The 22,043-nt window shown below is 42.8% G+C and overlaps 1 protein-coding gene across 5 annotated transcripts in view; it reads left to right on the top strand.

Moving 5' to 3' along the window:
• Positions 1-22,043, top strand: part of ADGRA1 (adhesion G protein-coupled receptor A1) — a 1,332,527-nt gene that overhangs the window by 892,679 nt on the left and 417,805 nt on the right. For 4 of the 5 annotated variants that reach the window (XM_073596079.1, XM_073596078.1, XM_073596080.1 and 1 more), the window contains 2 exons: positions 13,154-13,361; positions 14,141-14,349. In XM_073596079.1, the coding sequence (XP_073452180.1) occupies positions 13,154-13,361; positions 14,141-14,349 (417 nt within the window). Of the gene's footprint in view, positions 1-13,153; positions 13,362-14,140; positions 14,350-22,043 lie in introns of those variants that run through there. The other variant, XM_073596082.1, reaches the window with a different exon arrangement.

The following is a 22,043-nucleotide window of genomic DNA, read 5'->3' as shown; positions in this document are numbered from 1 at the left end:
AAAGGTTCTTCTGAACCTAAATTTCTAATCTCTGACACTCTTTTAGCCGAAGTCACAGCTACTAAGAAGGTGGTCTTGAGCGTGAGATCTCTCATGGAAAGAGGTTTGTCAGGATCTGATCCGAGATTGGAGAGAAAATCCAAGACAATAGGAAGGTCCCATTTGGGGAACCTAGGTCTTCTTTGAGGTTTAAGCCTGATAGCTCCTTTAAAGAATTGACGGACTAATGTGTGATTAGCCCAAGACACTCCTGTGAAGGCCAAGATGGCTGAAACTTGCACTCTTAGTGAGCTGACTGCTAAAGATAGGTCCAGCCCTGATTGGAGAAAACTTAGAATGTCTTCTACTGCTGGAGACTTACACGGATTTGACCGGGAAGACATGTGATCAGAGAATTTAGACCATATCCGTTCATATACTCTGTTCGTACTTCCCCTCCGGGCACTAAGAAGAGTTGGAATAGCTTCTTCCGGACAGCCTAGGGATTCAAGCCTTTCCCTCTCAAGAACCACACCCTGAGGTGTAGGCAAGATGGGCATGGGTGTAACGTCGAGCCTTGCGACAGTAGATCCGGCCTGAGAGGAAGGGGAACTGGGTCTTGATAACTCAGGAGTGATAACAGAGGAAACCACGGCCTGTTGGGCCAGAAAGGAATCATTGCAATGATCTCCACCTTCTCTGTTCTGAGCCTCCGGAGGAATTGCAGAATCACCGGTACCGGAGGGAAGGCATAAGCCTTCTGAAACTTCCAATGATCTGAGAGAGCATCTATCCCGTAAGCCTGAGGGTCTCTGAACCTCGAATAATATCTGGGCATCTTGTGATTGCATGGAGAAGCAAATAGATCGACCTCTGGAAGTACTCCCAGGGTCAGAAGCCACTCGAACACCTCTCTGTGGAGAGACCACTCGTTGTTGTCCATTTGCACTCTCGAGAGGAAGTCTGTAAACTGCCGAGATGTTGGACAAATATTTCTGAGCCCAGCTCATTATTGGCTCCACTTCTTGTAGCAGAGACCAGCTGCGAGTTCCACCTTGCTTCTTTATGAAAGCCACCGCGGTTGTATTGTCCAACCTTAGCATCACAGATGAACCTTCTATTAGATGGCGAAATGACAGGAGTGCCTGAAAGGCGGCCTTCAGCTCCAGAATGTTGGAGACAATCCCTCGAGCAGGGAAACCCCATCGGCCTTGCGCCACTTCTGAAAGGCAGTGAGCGCCCCAACCTCGATTGCTGGCATCCGAAGTTAACGTGACCCATGAGATGGGCACGATTGAATGGTGATTGCACAGATTCTTCCCTTGAAGCCACCAAAGAAGAGACGTCCTCATGGATGACGTAAGATGTATGCGCTGGACTTGGCTGGAAGAATCCCATTGTTGAAGGAACCCTTTTTGGAAGGGTCGTGTATGCCATTGGGCCCACTTCACCATAGGAATGGTAGCTGTCATTGTGCCAATTACTTTCAGGCATTGGAGAGCTGAGAGGTGAGACGACGCAAGGGCCGCGTGTATTCTGTCTCGAATCACTCCAATCTTCTCCTCTGGAAGGGAGATGGTGCCTTCCAATGTGTTGAAGTGAGCCCCTAGAAACACCAGAGATTGTGTTGGCTCTAAATGGCTCTTCTCTAGATTCAGAAGCCACCCGAATTTCTGCAGGGTGGAGATGACTAAGCTCCTGTGCTCTAACAGTTGATCTTCGTTCTGAGCTAGGAGAAGTAGGTCGTCTAAATAGTGGTGGAGACGAACCCCCTTGATACGGAGTAGAGCCACAACCGACAACAGGACCTTTGAGAAGACCCGAGGTGACGTTGTTAGGCCGAAGGGTAGACATGTGAACTGCAGATGCTGATTGCCGACCGCAAAGCGGAGGAATTGTTGGAACTCTGTTGCCACTGGCACGTGAAAGTATGCATCTTTCAGATCGATTGAAATCATCCAATCTCCCAGATGTATTGAATGTTGGATCGTAATTAAAGACTCCATTTTGAACTTTCCTTTTCGGATAAAAGAATTGAGATGTGTTAAATCTATTACTGGCCTCCATGTACCGTTTTTCTTCTGTATCATGAACAGAGGAGAATACATGCCTTTGCCTTGTTCGTTTTCTGGAACAGGGACGGCTGCGCCTTGATCCAATAAACAGCTCACGTAGGTTAATAGGACCTGCTTTTTCTCTTCTGAACTTGGAAGAGCTGTGGGAACACATCTGAGTCTTGGGGTATCGTTGAAAACCCACTTGTGACCGGAGGAGACCGTCTTGACGGTCCAGTAATCTCGGATTGAGGCCGCCCAGACATGCCCGAAGTTGCGAAGACGAGCCCCCACCTGGCATGCCTGAGCGGGCCCAATCTCAAAAGGACTTTGTGACGTCCTGGTTGCCAGAGGAACCCCCTTTTGCAGGTTTCTTGAAAGAAGACTGCCTGGCTTTCCAGGATCTAGAGAACTCCCGACCAGGTCTGTAGCTGCGCGCATCCCTAGCGCGATCAGAGTTTTGTCTTCTAGAAAAACTGCGTTTCTGATTTTGTAGGCGTCTGTCTTGAGGGAGGAAACCAGACTTCCCACCTGTGGCCCGGGTTATGGCACTATCGAGCTTATTGCCGAACAATGAAGAACCTTCAAACGGAATTCGGCACCAAGCTTGCTTGGAAGCTGGGTCCGCCAACCACGGACGGAGCCATAGGGCACGACGAGCTGAAACAGCTGCCAACATAACCCGGGACATCAGGCGGATGACATCAATAGATGCCTCCCCAAGAAAGGCTGATGCCAGCCTGATCTCTTGGATAGGAGAATCCTTAGCTGTTTCAGTAGAGATACCACTTAAGAACTCATCCACATTATCAGACCAAGATTCCAAAGCTTTTGAAACTGCAGCTATCGCAAGTACTGGCTTACATGCCATTCCTGACGTCAGGTAGATCTTCTTTAAATCCGAATCAATTCGCCTTTCCAAAGGATCTTTAAAAGATACAGTGTCTTCCAAGGGAAGCGTTACATATCTTGCTAGTCTCATTAAAGCTGCATCCACTAATGGGGCTGATTCAAGGTGCTTTACTTCCTCTTCCTTGAAAGGATATAGTTTCAAGACCTTTGACTGCATGGAACTTTTCTTGTCCATTTTGCTCCATTCCTCAGAAATGACCTCACCCAGCTCAGAGAGAAAAGGAAAATACTGTCGCTCCTTATTGAGCTGCTTAAAAAACTTCCTCTGTTTTGGGGGGAAGTAACTGGATCTTCCCACTTCAGGGCCTCTTTTACTGCATTCACCAAAGAAGGAACTAAAGCGAACTCAAACCCCACGCCAGGATCTTCCAGATCCGATTCGCCGTCTGAAACAGGAGCAGAAGGGTGACTTGGTTGGGAAGAATCCCATGTCTCATGCACAGAACCTTCACCCACTGGAGGGCATAATGGGTCTGATGGGGAATCACGGGGCTGCTGGGCTTCTCTCTCCTGTAGAGATTCTTTCACAACCCGCCTAACCATAGATTCCAAACGCTGGTCTGCACCATCCCTCTCATCTGCAGCTTTAGAGAAGCAGTGATTACAGAGAGATTTGTCTGTTGGAACAGGCATCCTGCATCCCCAGCATGATTTTCCTGAACTCTCTTTAGAATGAGATGAAGGGGGGGTGAGAAGGATTTTTATTGCGCTGTTCAGATCTGGAAGGAGATCTATGATGGCTAGACCTGGAGGAAGATTGCCGGTGGTGTGATTTTGATGATCCACTTCCTTTATGGGAACTACGGTGTGGATCAGACCTAGTAGGGCTGTGAGGAAAGAAACACAGAGAAGATAGAGAAAGAAAATCAGCTGGTGTCCTAAAAATCCTACTCTCACTCCTTGTACAGGCAGAAAAGCAAAACTGCAAACATACCTGCTACAAGCGGGCTGGCCACTAGGGGGCAGTGAGGAGTCCATAGTGTCAATACAGTAGGAAGCTGCAGAGACAGATTCACAGGATCAGCTGACTGACAACAGACCTCCACCCCCAGACAATAGAGATTGTCTTACCTTGAACCGCCAAGATAGTAGCCCCGGGAAGTATCCCCCACGATCATTCCCAGGGCTCTGAAAGCTTTCCACAGCTTTAAAAGTGGCGCCCGTGACGTCATCGCCGACGTCAGACGCGAGACGCTCGCGCGCATGCGCGAACCAAGCCTCGACTTCGTATTGGGTCCGCGCATGCGCAGAACGTACGCTGGTACCCAGAAGTCACAGAGAGAGCGGCTGCTGGAACGCAGAGCGTCAGCGCCACTCTAGGACACCAGGAAGCAGGAAAAAAACACACAGAGATATGATACACATAAACACTGCTGCCATATGTGAATGAAATGTAAAAACTTACCCCTCCACCTACGATCACCTGGGCCGAGAAACGCCATCCATACACACACACACCGGACTTGGCAGCAGATAATGGTCGCCTGAAACATTAGGCAAACAGACCGTGCGCACATAGACGAACCGATCCAATCTTCAGCGCTACTCTGCTATACACTCCATACCCTGCTAATAGTCAGGGCCTATCGGAGGAATCTTTGGCACTCGGCATCATCGATCGTAGGGAGGTTTTATCTTCAGGTAAGAGAACCAACACCTGGTCCTACGGAGGAGGACAAAAAAGGAACATGGATAGCAGCCTAGAGCAAAGATTTATGGGAGAGGGGGTCCTATTGGGTAGTTATGGAGGCGGAGCCTACCCACACGTATGCTGCCATGGAGCCTGTCAGGAAAGAACATTTCTCAATGAAGGAAGAGGGGGGAGAGGGCGGGACCCCATCAGGACTTTTATTCTATTGAACTCAGCTGGAGGACATGAAACCTGCACACCAGAAGTTCATTTCAAAGCAATGACCCCAAGGAAACAAACTATACATACAAGTCTCCTAACATAGTACCAGTGAAACGAGAAAAAAAATAATAAAAATAACATTAACTGATAACAGATGATAGGTTACAGAACTAGCAGTCTCTGGGCTTGTCTATTCTGCAGCAAGGGCTGACTCACGGATGTTTAGCCTCACAAGTTGCTGAATTTCGTGGGTCATGGTGGAATTTCTCCATTTTCAGTCTTTGTCTCATAGTGTTATATGCAACAACTCAGCAGTAAAATGTCACTTCTAAAATCCAGCAGCAGCTCTATTCCAAACATTTAATATAACACTACAACACTGAGCTAGCTGCTAATTTCATTTCTCTGTAGTAGGCAAGATTGTTTCTCTATGAATTCTATTTTATTGTAATCGAAACATAATAACTTGATATGAAGATAAGATATTCACCCAGCATTACAGTATGTAGTGTGTATGACATACATACAGTGGGTATAGAAAAGAATCGCCCCTTTGTTGCTTAGCGGCCTGAAATGAAGACAGACACAGTTTTTGTTTTATCCAGCTGCATTTTCTAGTGCAACTTATAAAATTCAAGTGAAAGATATAACACCAAAATGTCAGAAAAATAAAAAAAAAACTCAAAAACAGAATCACTGAGTTGGAAAAAGAATCCCCCCATATGTGAGTATTTTGTTTGGACCACCTTTTGCTTTAATTACAGCCTTTAGTCTGTTGAGATACTGTATGTCTCTACTAACTTTAAACATTGAGGTTGTGTTCACACAGCAGCAAGGAGCGGCTCAAAGCAGGGGTCCGGTGTGTCCTTGTTCACCATTTCAAGTCCGATTTCAGCCCGAATTTTGGGCTGAATTCGGACTTGAAATGGACCAGAACATGCACAGGGCTCCGGTGCAATTTGCACCGGAGCCGCTCCAGAGATGTGTGACCTGGCTACATAGAGAGCCGGTCACAATCTCCTGACATGCGAATTTCCAATTTGCAATAGTGTGAACCCAGCCTTAGACTTTGTAATATTTGCCCACTTGCCCACTCTTCTTTACAGAACTGCTCATGTTCAGTTAAATTTGATGGTGTCCATTTGTGGACCACAGTCTTCAAATCATTCCACAGATTTTCAATAGGGTTTAAGTCTGGGCTCTGACTAAGCCATGCAAGGACATTCACTTTTTTCTCCTTCAACCACTGTGTGGTCATTTCTGCTGTGTGCTTTGGGTCATTGCCATGTTGAAAGGTAAACCTTCTTCACAACTTTCTGGTGGAGGGCAGCAGGGTGTCCTTAAGAATTTGACGGTATTTTGCCACTACCATTTTCCTTCTATCCTGACAGGTGCTCGTCCCTGCTCCAGAGAAACACCCCCATAACAGAATATTACCACCTCCAAGCTTTACTGTAGGAATGATGTTATTTGGATGGTGAGCTGTATTGAATTTCGGCCAATTATATCGTTTAATGTTGAGGTCAAATAATTACATTTTAGTCTCATCTGACCTTAAACGCACCTTGAAGATTCTGAGGCCATATGGAAAAAGGTGTCATGGTCAGATGAGACTAAAATTGAAATAATGTGATAATAAACCCAAAAGCTAACATTTATTATACTGCAGCTTACTAATTCTTAGGTGTGATGGCTGCATTTGTTTTCTTTTTGAGGCTTTCTTTCTTTGGCAGGGTTGCTTACAACAATCAGGTTTATATATTTATGTAAAACCTTTATCCCAGAAGTAACAAAACCGTTTGCTGTAACTGCTTATAAATGTGAGCTGGAGTTTGACATCAATGTGTTAGTGTCTAAAAAGTGGAGCTCCCCCCAAAAGGGAAAGGTCCAGTTGTTCTCATCCCCTTCCCCCACTGCCACATTTGGCTCTTTTTGGGGAGTGGGTGCCTGGCTTTGACTGGTACCCACTCCCACTTTCAGGTAAGATCGCCACTGCGATCTATGAATATGACCAGCCTTTCTTCCTTCCCCTCTCTGTCTTCTGGGGGACACACAGGTCCCAGAAGATGGTGGGGCCATTCACAAAGTGCAGCATGACTTGCGCAGTAGCAAACTGGCTGTGAAGCCTGAAGGCTTCACTGCCGGTTTCCCTTACTGAAGATGCTAGCACATGCACCCGAAGCTGATCGAAGAATCGGCTCGGGTGCTGACATTGCAGTATCCCTGGATAGGTAAGTGTCCTTATATTAAGAGTCAGCAGCTACAGTATTTGTAGCTGCTAATTTTACATTTTTTGGGGGAGACTGGAGCTCCTCTTAAATATAATTTTTTAAACATACCTATTGATCCTGTCATGAAGTTCTTGTGCTGGCCTGTTATTGGGTGACAGTGCTCTGTCCCTGTCTTCTTGCAGCTATCCTGCATTATTATTCTGTCGTATGCACTTCTGACACTATGGGGATGATTTACTAAAGGCAAGTAAGCTGTTCACTTTTACAAGGGAATTTACTCCAGAGCTTAGTGAATGTGATGAAATTTCACTTTGCAAAAAAATGCAAAAATAGCATTATTGCTTGTACCTGATTGGATGATAAAAATCAGCAGGTTTTCATCTCCTTCTCTAAGCTCTGTAAACTTTCCTTGCAAAGTAAACAGTATTTTTGCCTTTAGTAAATCAACCCCATAAGCGACTGTGCTGATGCTCATTTGTGAGAATATGTAATCAGTAATGATTATGGCTGATTGCCAAAGTCAATGACACAATATACCATAACTAAGAAATGTAAGAAATATGCCAAATAGTATAGCTAAGCCACTGGCTACCATATTTTCTAAGTGGTGACACACAGATGAATCCCATCTGAAATAAATATTGGGTGGTTTTGGATTTCCCCTATTTATTATAAATATGTATTATCTTGTCTATTCCTATAGTTAGCTAGTCTATCAAAGCTCTGATAAAGTTAATGGTGATGATACAATAACAATGTTAGCTATAAAAATAAACACACTGCTTAAATAAGCAAGGATCTCATTTATTTACCAAAAAAGTAGAAATGCTAACATAAAACACTAAAAGAATACTTACCAAGTATATAAAAAAAGAGCAAGGGTGATACAATACCGTAAGTCCTTCTTTCGGGCTCTGTATGCTGGCTGGGCTCCAAGGAAAAGAGGAAGAAATGTAGCTGACCATTACTTTTGAAGCTCACTCAGGCACCACCCACACAAACACCCTCTGCCCACCTGTCTAGCCCTCTGTCCAATGAAAATCCATAAGAGGCTGTCCTTCCTAATCACCAGGAAGTAAATTCTTCTCCTGCCCATCTTCCAGGAAGCATGCCGTAGCCTCCACTAGGGGTAGTATTAGCCCATGAATCACTGCTTTTGACCCAGGTCATCTTCCGGTAACAGCTGGCCTTTGATGTTGCTGTAACTCAGGAAATCAGTAATTTGCACCTCCCCAGGAGGTCTTATCTGATGCTCCTCTACCCCCATACATCACATCAGGAGTCCTATGCCAGAACATATTGTTAGGATATGAATTCCCATTTATGACTCTTTGTTACGAACACCCTGCTGGGTAAACTTACTGTACTGGCATTCCAAGACAACTATTTTCAACATAGGCCAAATGGCTGTATCATCCAGGCAGTAAACCTCCAGAAATCTATGATATTAAACCATGTTGCCTTCCAACACCATCTATAATTAGCCATGGAAGTGAAGCAGGACAGTTGTATTAATATCTGATAAAACAAATTCCCTGAAGAAGACACAGAAATGAGTCTAGTACCTGGTTGGCAACACTCACAACGCAACAGTGGCCTTGAAGTTTGACTAAAGGCAAAACTTGTTTTTATATTTGGATAGTGTGGTGAGGGGTTAGAACCAATGCTATGCCTTTATTCATGTCTGTGTCCCAGTTATAGATATTTACTCTCTCAAATTATCACCAATGTCACTGGGAATGACAGTGAGGGTAAATCCAAAATTTTAAGCTGTCACCAGAACAGGAATAGAGGGAAATTTCCAATGGGGACACTTCTTCCCGAGTGGAATTCCTCACATTTGAAAGATATCGCCTCACTTTCTGTTGAGTCTACAGGACAGGAAGTAAAGGAAAATCACCCTACTGGCCAGAGCTGCACCAGATTTTGCACTCAAGTTTTAGTTATTCAGCCCCAATATGCTTTAATTTTGAACTCCAGACAGATACAAGTTACATATATTGTATTAAAGCGGAGTTTCACCCAAATGGGGAGGCTTCGCTTCTTTGCTTCCTCCCCCCTCCGCTGCCACAATTGGCACCTATCGGGGAGCGGGGGAGGGGCAGGTGTTTTTGACAGGTACCCATCCCCACTTCTGGGAGACCTTATGCTTACTCCAAGCAAACACACATGGTGGGGCCTCCAGCCCAGAGCCTGCAATTGACAGCCTCATCTCTGCCAGTTTCTCTGTATGATCGTGTACTTGGGGGGGGGGGTGTCCATTCTCTCCACCCAGGTCTCAGATTACACTCAGCTCTTCTCTCTGAATTGTGTAGTAGGTGATGTCAGATCCCCACCCTCTGCCTCGCCTTTAGAAGCTCAGAAAGGCTGAGCAAACTCTGGACTTTAAACCACTGTGGAGAAAATAAGCTGCATATAAACAGGTAGAACTCATGACGGAAGATTTGTTTTGTCTATTTGTATCATTTGAGGCCATTCTTCTCACTGGGTATATGGAAGGGTTTACAACACTTGACCTGCGGAAGGTTTTACCCCCTTCATGACTAGAGCATTTTTTGCTATTCAGCACTGTGCTACTTTAACTGGCAATTGTGTGGGGATGCCACACTGTACGCAAGTGAAATTTTATATAATTTTTTTCACACAAATAGAGCTTTCTTTTGATGGTAATTAATCACTACTGTTTTTTTCATTATTATATGAACAAAAAAGCCTGAAAATTTTGAAAAAAAAAGATGCTGTCTACTTTCTGTTATAAAACATATCCCATAAAAAAAAAAATCAAAAAGTAAAATTTCTTCATAAATTTAGGCCAAAGTGTATTCTGCTACATGTCTTTGATTAAAAAAAATCCCAATAGGTGTAACTTAATTGGTTTGTGCAAAAGTTATAGTGTCTACAAACTATGGTATATGCTGGAATTCACGCAGCCATAGACAATATACTAGTAATGGTGGTGATCAGAGACTTCTAGTTGGACTGTGATAGAGTGGCGGGTAATCTGGCATTAAAATACATGACCTGGGAGGGTCACTAACTGACACTGCTAGTTACACTAATACAGTGATAATACTGTACACTGACACTGTACTAATGGGAAGGGGTTAACATATAGGGGCAATTAAGGGGTTAACTGTGTGTCTAACAATGTGTAATTGTTAGTGTGTTGCTTTTACTTTCTGATCTGGCTGTTTTTTCCCCCTGCTTTGCAAGGAGAAGATCCAGATCACTTCACGGCACCCCAGTATTATCTGCAGTCCTAAATCTAAATTTTGAGAGCCTCTACAGTGGAAGCACATGTATTGTAATGGATAGGCAAAGGGCAGGTGAGTCTGGATGGAGCCCATCCCTCCTTAACCACTTCAGCCCGGAAGGATTTAGCCCCTTAATGACCAGGCCATTTTTTGTGATACGGCACTGCGTCGCTTTAACTGACAATTGCGCGGTTATGCAACATTGTACCCAAACAAAGTTGATGCCTTTTTTCCCACAAATAGAGCTTTCTTTTGGAGATATTTGATCACCTTTTTTGCGCTATAAACAAAAAAAGACCGTCAATTTTGAAAAAAAACAATATTTTTTAATTTCTGCTATAATACATATCTAAAAAAATGTTTAAAAAATGATTTTATTCATCTCTTTAGGCCAATATGTATTCTCCTACATATTTTGATTGGTTATCGTGTCTACATAACAGGGGATAGATTTATGGACTCTTATTTTTTTTATGTTTTTACTGGTAATCACGGGGATCTGTGATTTTTAGTGGGACTGCAACATTGCGGTGGATAAATCTGACCCTAATGGGGACCAGTTACAGTGATCAGTGCTAAAAAAATGCACTGATCAATGCATAAATGACACTGGCAGGGAGGGGGTTAACACTAGGGTGCGATCAAGGGGTTAACTGTGTTCCCTGGGTGTGTTCTAACTGTGTGGGGGCTGGGCTTACTGGGACAACACAGAGATTGCTGTTCCTGATCACTAGGAATGGCAGATCTCCATGTTGTCCCCTGTCAGAACGGGAATTCGCCTTGTTTACATAGGCAGATCCCTGTTCTGGCTCTTTCTGCAGCGATCTTGGGTGCCTGCAGACATCGAGTCCCCCTGTCCAACACGCGTGCTCCCGTAGTGCACATTGGGCACGCGTCCACAGTATCTACACCCAGATAGCCCAACATATAGCACACCCAGTATCTACACCCAGCATATAGCACAATGGCAGCAAAGGTGCATCCCCTCACCAGTATTCCAACAGTGCAAACAATTGGCCACTGTCCTATAACTGGCCTTTGCAGCAAGGAGCACATGGAAGGGCTGCTCATGTGTTTAACAATGTGTAATGTGTGTTGCTTTTACTTTCTGATCTGGCTGTTTTTTCTCCCTGCTTTGCAAGGAGGAGAAACAGCCAGATCACTGTTCCTAAGCACATAGAGTTCTGTGTTTTTGAAACTCTATCTGTAAATGGACACAAGCAATCATTGGCTTAAACCAGCTGTTGAACTTGTGCTGTGTCCAATCACAGCACGGGTCAGCAGTGAGTGTGTGTATGCACGCCCCGAACCCAGATAACAAGCGGCGATGTACATGTATGTTGTCTGGCCTGTCTGTGCCACTCGCTCGCAGTAAAACTACTGTGGGTGGGCAGCAAGTAGTTAAGAAGTCTTGGATTGCATTGGTATGGAATAAAACGTGAATCTTCTTTTCCAAGTCTTTCTCATAAAGTTCCATGTTTCTAAAAAATAACGCCTAAGTCTTTTTCCTGTTCCTTTGAGACTGAAAACTGATATCCAATTAAAAAGAACAAGAACAAATGACTATAATCCTTCTAACAATGCAATATCAAAAGAAAACACAGAGAGGCTTTCAAAGTTACAAGACAACTTTACAAAAAAATCACTATCAGAAAAAAAATATTCAAGGAATACCAAATCTGCTATAGGCACAAGATGGTATTGCTTCCAGCACAGCCACTGAGGTGCAATAGACATCAGCGCTCTCCTGATCTATATTTACAAATGTAACAAGTAGGTAATAGTATGCGCTGTAGCTGATAGAAAACATGGAGGGAGACACAATGGACTGGGGAGAGGATGCAGGGAAGCAGAAACAAGCAGCATCACATAATCATGTATGCATGCATGCTAATGTCTAAACCAACACCTATGGGACATCTCCTTGAAATGGAATCTGTAAACTTGGTAATTATACATAATAGCAGAACACATTGGATAATAAATATTAGAACAGAAAGCTTCCAATGCGCCTTTGCCTTTTTTTTCTTGTCTTTCTCCTTTCTAAATATCTGTATTCATGAAGACTGAGCATCAATGTGATACTAGGCTCTGACTTGTTTTTAAAGGTCTACCTCTTATGACGTTAGTCTCACAATGCTTCCTCTATGAGGGAATAAGAAAGAATTAACTCCTTCACAGCCACAGAGCCTGCTACTCGCTCTGCATGTCTTGATCCCCTAACTGATGTAATTTCCAGAAGACTTAGAAGTATCCGTAGGTTAACCCATGCTGAAACGCCTTTGATTTCTGCTTGTAGGCACTTAAGCTTACTCCTGGTGAGACCACGGTGCTAGATCAGTATAATGCACTAATGTGTCATTTTTATAAGAGAGCAGTGCTGCATATCATGAGTCTATTCACACTGCTCCTTGCTCTTTAGATCCTGGTGAAAAATGATTCCTGCCTTCCTTTTAAAAAAGCCTGCTCCATGGTAAGGCTTTAATATAAGTTGTCTGATTGTGTATTAAGTGAAGGAGAAAACCTGGTAGAGATTGTCTCTTTAAATCAGATCTGCAGTGTTGATGGACCCCTCTAGCAGGCATGGTAGGAACCATTCTCACCTCTGCAGCAGGGAGCTTGACCATACAGCCTAACACATGCAGTGGAAATGCTTTCCCTTTTAATATGCACTCTACCAGTCTTATTTCCATGGTTACAGCTCCCGCTTGTATGGTTGCTTCCATTCTGCGGGAAAAAAAAGAGGAAGAGAGCGCATATCCTTAGTGCTGTAGTTTAAAACCTAATGAAAGCAGCCCTGTTGTGACTTGCATTTTCAATTTTTTTTCTTTTTTTTTTTCTCTCCCTGTTCTCTCTGTCTCTGATGCACAGAACACTGTAGCCATCGCCTCTATTCATTTACCACAGTCTGTATTTGCACAGTCTCCATCCTTACAATCTGTTGATAACTCCACTTGCAAGCTCCAGTTTATCGTCTTTCGGAATGGGAAACTCTTTCAGATCACTGGGAATACATCATATCTTGCAGATCAGGGCAAACGTCGGGAGGTTGCTACACCAGCTGTGCTTTCTAAAATAGGTAAGTTGCTCATTTTTTTTTATTATTCCAATTTCATTTTCTCCGTCACCTAAAGCACCCTTTACGTTATCAGACAACGGTCAGGAGCCTTGCTGAAATAGGGTCTTGAAGTGGTATTAATATTCTAATGGAGCAGGACAGACATTTTAACATTTGCAATAGCCTGAGCAAGTAATGTTAATCTAAAAAATAAATTAAAACAACTTAACACTGTGTAATCACAGATCACCAGAAAAAAGAGCATAGACAGAAAAGCCATATGCAGTCATTAAAGTGCTTTAATTAGGAAAGTAACTCCAGTTATTGCAGTTAAAGATGAATGGTAGTATCTTGCTTCTTGCATATTAATGGCCATTCATGCAGTTGTACGAGGCACACCAGGATCAGTGGCTGCCTCTTGCTGTATTCCTGGAACCAGAGACACTTGTTATATATCTTTGCTATCTATTCGATGTTATTATAGACAGTACAAAGCTTTTAAAGACTTTTACAGTGCCAATAAATAAATAAGCATGGCCAGATGTAGATGGACAATAAGCAGAAACACATAAGGATTAAAGAACCGGTGCTGTCAATTAACATGAAACTTTTTAGAATGGAATGTTGAACCTTTAAACCAAAGTATTTTCAAGCATCGATCTGCTACTTATTTTATTTTAAAATCGCCACAGCCAATACTATAGAATTTTTCTTAGACTATTCTGATCATGACTATTGAATTCTGCACACAAATATATGTGTATATCTATATAATTATATATATATTTTTTTTATTGCAGATGGGTTCAATTTTGGAAACCTCACTGAGCCATTGACCATAGCCCTGAGACATATTACAAGGGGTGTAGACCCTATTGCTGCCATTTGGGATTTTGACCTTCTTGACGGACATGGGGGCTGGTGCGGAGAAGGCTGCCACTTAATTACCTCTGCGGGCAACATCACCACCCTTCAGTGTACTCACTTCGGGAACTTTGCAGTGCTAATGGTGAGTATGTTAACTGAGACAGGCAGAACATAAACCGGACAAATAATCAGATAATTGTGCAGTGAACTATGCGCTAACAGGCAAGTAACTACGCTTTCAATTTGCATTTGATTTCCTGGGAAAAGTTAATAGGTGCTGAATGTTTGAGCCCTAGGGTTGACTTCTTTTTTTATTGTTTAACCCCCTGTATGCTGGCAGGAGCAAATGCACAGCACTGTGCTACATACAGCCAGCTGAGAATGAGTTTATGGTCGGCTTCCTATGATCTATGAGCAGGAACGTAGATTGATTAGCATCAGACAGCTCTATATATTGCAAGAGTGCACCCTCGCCTGACTGTATCATTTGATCCTGAGATGGTTGTCTGCTTTGTTCCAGGCTTGCACTGTGTTGATCATACTAATTAGTTGCAGGGATACCGCAACATTAGATCATTTAATAAATGGTGGAAGCTTGCAACGAAAAGCCCCTTTAAAGGCTGAAAGCTGTTGCAGAAGGGACCTGCATTGACTTCTTTGCACCTTATGCACAGATTGTGGGTAGAAAACTAAATTTTTATTTACACGGAAACCTAAAGGAGCTCAGTCTGTGTTGCTGTTGTTCGACAGATGGATATCATTGCAGTCAATGTCTATCCCTTGACATAAAGTTACCTGAACAGGGTATCGTGTTGTAATATGACTAAATAATGAGCATATTCATATTCTGGGGACGCTGATTTGTAACATGTTCTTTAATGGGGCTAATTGCAAATTTGGATGCATTTCAATGGTGCTTTGGTTTCTTGAAGTCGTCGTACACATGGCGTAGCAGATGTGTCAGACTGCTATTATGCTGATGCTGTTTGCATTAAGTTATGCTGCCTTTTAAGCATTTGGAAAGGACAGTCACAGACGACAGAGCGATTGCGAGGACGACGTGTGCAGAGAATTCCAAGCTGCTGCAGTCAGAGCACAGACGTCAGCCAATCATGAGAGGGGGCTGTGACCAATGCCTGGGACTATATCCATGTGATTATTGCTGTCTACTTTATGAGAAACCAAAGTGATTCTGGGTTTACTGGATGGCCGTGAATTAAAAAAAAAATCTGGCTGATATGCAGTTTTTTCCTGAGTAAAATTTAATAAATCCATTTCCCGTTGCTTCATTCTGGTTTATATAATAAGGCTGTGCAAGGAGCAGAGATGCCGTATAAAGAGTGCTTTAGTGTACAGAACAATGAAAGTTGAATTACGATTGGTTGCTGTATACCAGAGCACTTTGCCTTAGTGGATATGTATTTTGTCATTAATTCTACAAAGGTTTTTATTTGTTATTTTTGTTATATCAGGGCTACTAAAAAAAGCTCAAGTGCCACATTTTGCCAGTCTCTCTTATTACACTGCATTATACCCCATTTGTGAATCACTGACATTGGAGTTTACTTTTTTTTTTTTAGAAAACAATGTCCAATTAGATGAAGTTGTTCATGTACACTATATCAAATGACCCACTGCAAGGTCCCACATGGCTACTTTGAATAGTTTTCATTGGAACAGGTAAATTGGGTTTGTTAATTATAGTTACATAGTTACATAGTAGGTGAGGTTGAAAAAAGACACAAGTCCATCAAGTCCAACCTATGTGTGATTATATGTCAGTATTACATTGTATATCCCTGGATGTTGTGGTCATTCAGGTGCTTATCTAATAGTTTCTTGAAGCTATCGATGCTCCCCGCTGAGACCACCGCCTGTGGAAGAGAATTCCACATCCTTGCCGCTCTTACAGTAAAGAACCCTCTACGTAGTTTAAGGTTAAACCTCTTTTCTTCTAATTTTAATGAGTGGCTAAGAGTCTTGTTATACTCTCTTCTGTGAAAAAGTTTTATTTCTATTGTAGGGTCACCAGTACGGTATTTGTATATTGAAATCATATCCCCTCTCCCGCGTCTCTTCTCCAGAGAGAATAAGTTCAGTGCTTGCAACCTTTCCTCATAACTAAGATCCTCCAGACCCTTTATTAGCTTTGTTGCCCTTCTTTGTACTCGCTCCATTTCCAGTACATCTTTCCTGAGGACTGGTGCCCAGAATTGGACAGCATACTCTAGGTGCAGCCGGACCAGAGTCTTGTAGAGTGGGAGAATTATCGTTTTATCTCTGGAGTTGATCCCCTTTTTAATGCATGGCAATATTCTGTTTGCTTTGTTAGCAGCAGCTTGGTATTTCATGCCATTGCTGAGCCTATCATCTACTAGGACCCCCAGGTCCTTTTCCATCCTAGATTCCCCCAGAGGTCCTCCCCCCAGTGTATAGATGGCATTCATATTTTTGCCACTCAAATGCATTATTTTACATTTTTCTACATTGAACCTCATTTGCCATGTAGTTGCCCACCCCATTAATTTGTTCAGATCTTCTTGCAAGGTTTCCACATCCTGAGGAGAAGTTATTGCCCTGCTTAGCTTAGTATTGTCTGCAAATACAAAGATTGGACTGTTTATCCCATCCTCCAGGTCGTTTATGAACAAATTAAATAGGATTGTTATGCATAAACATAGCATCCAAAATTGGAGAAGAAGCAGATTAAACAATTATAAGGAAAAAAAAAATCTAGCTGTTGGTGGGTACAGACCTGATTTCCTGCCCTTCTTTACTTTTTATTTTGGTTTCTGCATTATTTTTCATATAGGTTCATTCTTTTCATTTGCTTTTGACAGACTGTCTCCAAACAGGAGACACTCCATTTACCTCTACTGTAAACAGAGATTGTTTTAAACATTTTACATCACTGTGATGTTAGTTTAAAAACCAAACCTGTTGCAAAGTTTCTTACCTATAGGTCCTGCCAATAACAGCACTTCCTGTTGTAGAATGGCAACGTGTAGCCACTGCCTTAACATTTAGAGCATCCTGATGTGTGAGCTAATGGCCTGCATATCAGTTCCATCTCATAGACAACCCAGTAGTAAAATGAATGAGCTTGCACAACAAGTTATTTTCAGTCCACAGGCTGAATGAAAGAAAATCGGTAGACCCCTTCATTCAACCTAAACAACAATGTCAGAGGAATTTCCATTGCCAGCTATTTTATTCAGACAGCCACAGCACCAGCAGCTGCCAAGATACCTGAATAGTAACTGCATGTGATAGAATGAGTATACCATGTGTAGTTTGTGTACATCAAGCATATGTTTGCTATGTGTGCATGACAACCTCTGACTGCTGTTAAAGCAGAATGGTTCTAGTGACTGTCAGGCTCAGGGAGCTTAAAGGCAGTTTCCTTTCACCCCATTCAAAGAATATTCACTCCGTTGCTAAGCAAAAGCCACCCGAAGGATCTTCACATCAGCACACTTCTTGGTGTGTCAGCTGTTCTTGGTGTGTATTCCCTGCCACATTCTGTGGTTCTTCCAGGCAGTCTTCAATGTACATCCTTGCAAAACACATTAGTGATGAAAGGGACGGGGGGGGGCAACCACCAGACATTATTGGGGGACACTGGCATCCAACACACCAAAAAGATTGTACATTATCTCACAAAAGTGGGTACACCCCTCACATTTTTGTAAATATTTTATTATATATTTTCATGTGACGACACTGAAGAAATGATACTTTGCTACAATGTAAAGTAGTGAGTGAACAGCTTGTATAGCAGTGTAAATTTGCTATTGCCTCAAAATAACTCAACACACAGCCATTAATGTCTAAACCGTTGGCAACAAAAGTAAGTTAATATTTTGTGCGTCCACCATTATTTTCCAGCACTGCCTTACCATTTTGGGCTAGGAGTTCACCAGAGCTTCACAGGTTGCCACTGGAGTCCTCTTCCACTCTTCCATGATGACATCACGGAGCTGGTGGATGTTAGAGACCTTGCGCTCCTCCACCTTCTGTTTGAGGATGCCCCACAGATGCTCAATAGGGTTTAGATCTATAGACATGCTTGGCCAGTCCATCACCTTTACCCTCAGCTTCTTTAGCAAGGCAGTGGTCGTCTTGGAGGTGTGTTTGGGGTCGTTATTATGTTGGAATACTGCCCTGCGGCCCAGTCTCAGAAGGGAGGGGATCATGATCTGCTTCAGTATGCCATAGTACATGTTGGCATTCATGGTGCCCTCAATGAACTGTAGCTCCCTAGTTCCAGCAGCACTCATGCAACCCCAGACCATCACACTCCCACCACCATGCTTGACTGTAGGCAAGACACACTTGTCTTTGTACTCCTCACCTGGTTGCCGCCACACATGCTTGACACCATCTGAACCAAATATGCTTATCTTGGTCTCATCAGACCACAGGACACGGTACCAGTAATCCATGTCCTTAGCCTGCTTGTCTTCAGCATACTGTTTGGGGGCTTTCTTGTGCATCATCATTAGAAGAGGCTTCCTTCTGGGATGACTGCCATGCAGACCAATTTGATGCAGTGTGCGGCGTATGGTATGAGCACTGACAGGCTGACCCCCCCCTTCAACCTCTGCAGCAATGCTGGCAGCACTCATACGTCTATTTCCCAGAGAAAACCTCTGGATATGATGCTGAGCACGTGCATTCAACTTCTTTGGTCGACCGTGGTGAGGCCTGTTCCTTGTGGAACCTTTCCTGTTAAACCGCTGTATGGTCTTGGCCACAGTGCTGCAGCTCATTTTCAGGGTCTTGGCAATCTTCTTATAGCCTAGGCCATCTTTATGTAGAGCAACATTTCTTTTTTTCAGATCCTCAGAGTTTTTTGCCATGAGGTGCCATGTTGAACTTCCAGTGACCAGTATGAGAGTGAGAGCGATAACACCAAGTTTAACACACCTGCTCCTCATTCACACCTGAGACCTTGTAACACTAACAAGTCACATGACACCAGGGAGGGAAAATTACTAATTGCGCCCAATTTGGACATTTTCACTTAGGGGTGTACTCAATTTTGTTGCCTGCGGTTTAGACATTAATGGCTGTGTGTTGAGTTATTTTTAGGGGGCAGCAAATTTACACTGTTCTACAAGCTGTATACTCACTACTTTACATTGTAGCAAAGTGTAATTTCTTCAGTGTTGTCAAATGAAAAGATATAATATATATATATTTTTTTTATGTGAGGGGTGTATTCACTTTTGTAAGATACTGTATGTGAAGAACTTTTGGGTGACTTTGCTCAGGAACTAAGAGTAGATTCTACAAATTGATGCCGGGACTGTTAAGTATGAAATGTCTTATTTTGGAGGAGCTTCACTGGCAGGATTGCTTTAAGCATTTAAAGGAAGTTTCTACCATTAAAATGCATATAATATAGTTTGAGGCTTTGCTGAACCTAAAGGTCAGAAGTAATTTTCTGACATTCAAATGATAAGGAAAATGTTACAAATTGTTCTGCTCTAGAGCAGGTGCATGGTGTGAAACAGCTCTTAGTTCCAGGAGATCAGTTGACCCAACTATGACTGCTGCTTCCTTGTATTTACCAACTGTAGGATCACCTTACGTTATGTGCAGAATAGAGCCGAATTATGCTTTGTTTGCATCCCTTCTTCTTTTTGGACATCCAATTGGCCTGCCAGGAGTAAAAGATTACTTTTTACAAAATTTGAGAATAAGCTTAGCCATGTAATGCATTAATCAATTAAAAATGAAATTTTTTTTGGTTCAGTTACCCAGCAACTGAATTAAGGTGTTGAGACCCATGGTGTGCTGCACACCTATTACACATATAAACTCTCTAAAGACTGGTACGCATCAGGGAAATAATCAGTTCACCGCATAAGTGGAAGCTTTAGGCCCAACTGCAGGCTGGCCCCCCCCCCACTTTTTTTATTATTACATTTTTATATACATACATTTTTTTTACTTCTTTGGTCTGGTCATGTAGCATCATGGGTCCTCTTCTCCTTAAAACTCTCCAGAGGAGGGCAGATTATAAATGCTGCAGAGACCAGCACCATTCCTTTAGCATTCCCAGTGAATCCAGAGAGTTCAATGATACACCTTAAAAAAAAGTGCTTATGGTGCCCTGGGAACTAGGTTGCATAATGCTCAGTGGCATTCAACTCACACAAGGGCCAGTGTAGGCTCACAGACCGATGAGTCTGTGTGGGGTAGTGCTGGAGAAGAGGTGAGTAATGCAGTGCTTTTTTTATTTTATTTTCATGTATGCTGGGTAGTGAATTATATCTAAAGCTGGAGTTGAGCTTTAATCATAGTTTTGTTGTGCCATCATCTAATTTCCATTGTTTAAGCTTAGCTTAAAGCAGATCTCCACCTAGAAGGGAAAGCCCAGCTTGTCTGCCTCCTCCCCCCTTCCGCTGCCACATTTGGCACCTTTTGGGGAGGAAGGGGGAGCGGGTACCTGGTTTTGACAGGTACCCGCTCGGAAGTTCCTCCCCCCTTTTCCCCGGCAGTCTTTTGGGACACTTCACAGATCCCAGATAACTGCAGCCCATTCACAAAGCGCAGCATGCTTCATGCATGCACAGTGGGAAACCGGCTGTGAAGCCACAAGACTTCACTGCCGGTTTCCCTTAGTCAGGATGGGGGCACCAGCACCCGATAGCCGATTGAAGAATCGGCTGGGGTGAGGACACCCCTGGATGCCTGAACAGGTAAGTGCCCTAATATTAAAAGTCAGCAGCTACAGTATTTGTTTTGGGGGGAGCCTGGAGCACCTCTTTAAGTTCAAAAATAAAAATAACTGTTCTACCCCCAACAGAGTGGGTTTGATTTACTAGAACTGGAGATTGAAAAATCTGGTGCAACAATGCATGGTAGCCAATCAGATTCTAACTTCAGCTTGTTCAATTGAGCTTTGACAAAAAAAATGGAAGCTGATTAGTTTCTCTGCAGAGCTGCACCATATTTTTCACTCTCCAGTTTTAGTAAATCAACCCCAGTGTTCACTGAGTCTGGAGTTACAGATCTACAAGGCTGTTTTTTGGCATGTAGATCTATGAATATCTGAACTCATTGAAGACCGTTGTGGTTGCTAAGTTCTCCTACCCATCTCCTGCTAAACAATACATTTTAAATGCACTTTACCATGGAGAAACTAAGAAACATGCCCATCTAGGTGGGGTTGGACTCTAGACTTATATCCAATTGATGGGAAAAAAAAGACTAAAGAAATACTGTTTATACAACAAGCTTCCTTGCTACAATGTTTTAATTTTACCAATGAATGAATTAACCAATTATAATCTTGGAGATTAATTTCCTCAGTATCAAAGTTATGAATGAGCTTTATTTCTCATATTGTAACCCTAGCTGGAGATTTTTACTGAAGATTACCTGGTATAGTATGGGAAACACCAAATATCATATTGCAATGTTAGGAAGTTGGTAAATAATATTTTACTAAGGAACCATACACAACGTGCTGCCTCTGTTGGGCAGAGATAATTTATACATGAACTCAATGCATTGTTCTAACCTTTTAGGCATAATGCTGAAAGGTATACAGAATTAGCTTGACAGGGGCCTGCAAACTTGCAGTCAGCTTTCTACGAAAAAAATCATCCATTCCACATGCCCGGGGCGCTATGACATAGTATGTTTTTGGTGTCATGCTTTTGTTACGTTATCAAAAAGAACCAAAAATAAATTGTGACTTTTTGCAGGCATCTGCATATAAGCCTGATCCAGACTGATCCTTGTAATTGATTTCACCCATCCCTTGTCAAACTGACTTTTTTTCTTTGAGCATACAGGCATACCCCACTTTTAAGTACACAA

This window comes from Aquarana catesbeiana, linkage group LG08 (genome assembly GCF_042186555.1).
Source record: "Aquarana catesbeiana isolate 2022-GZ linkage group LG08, ASM4218655v1, whole genome shotgun sequence".
Taxonomy (NCBI): Eukaryota; Metazoa; Chordata; class Amphibia; order Anura; family Ranidae; genus Aquarana; species Aquarana catesbeiana.
Note: the sequence above shows the minus strand (reverse complement) of the source record. Positions and strands in the feature narration are given on the sequence as shown.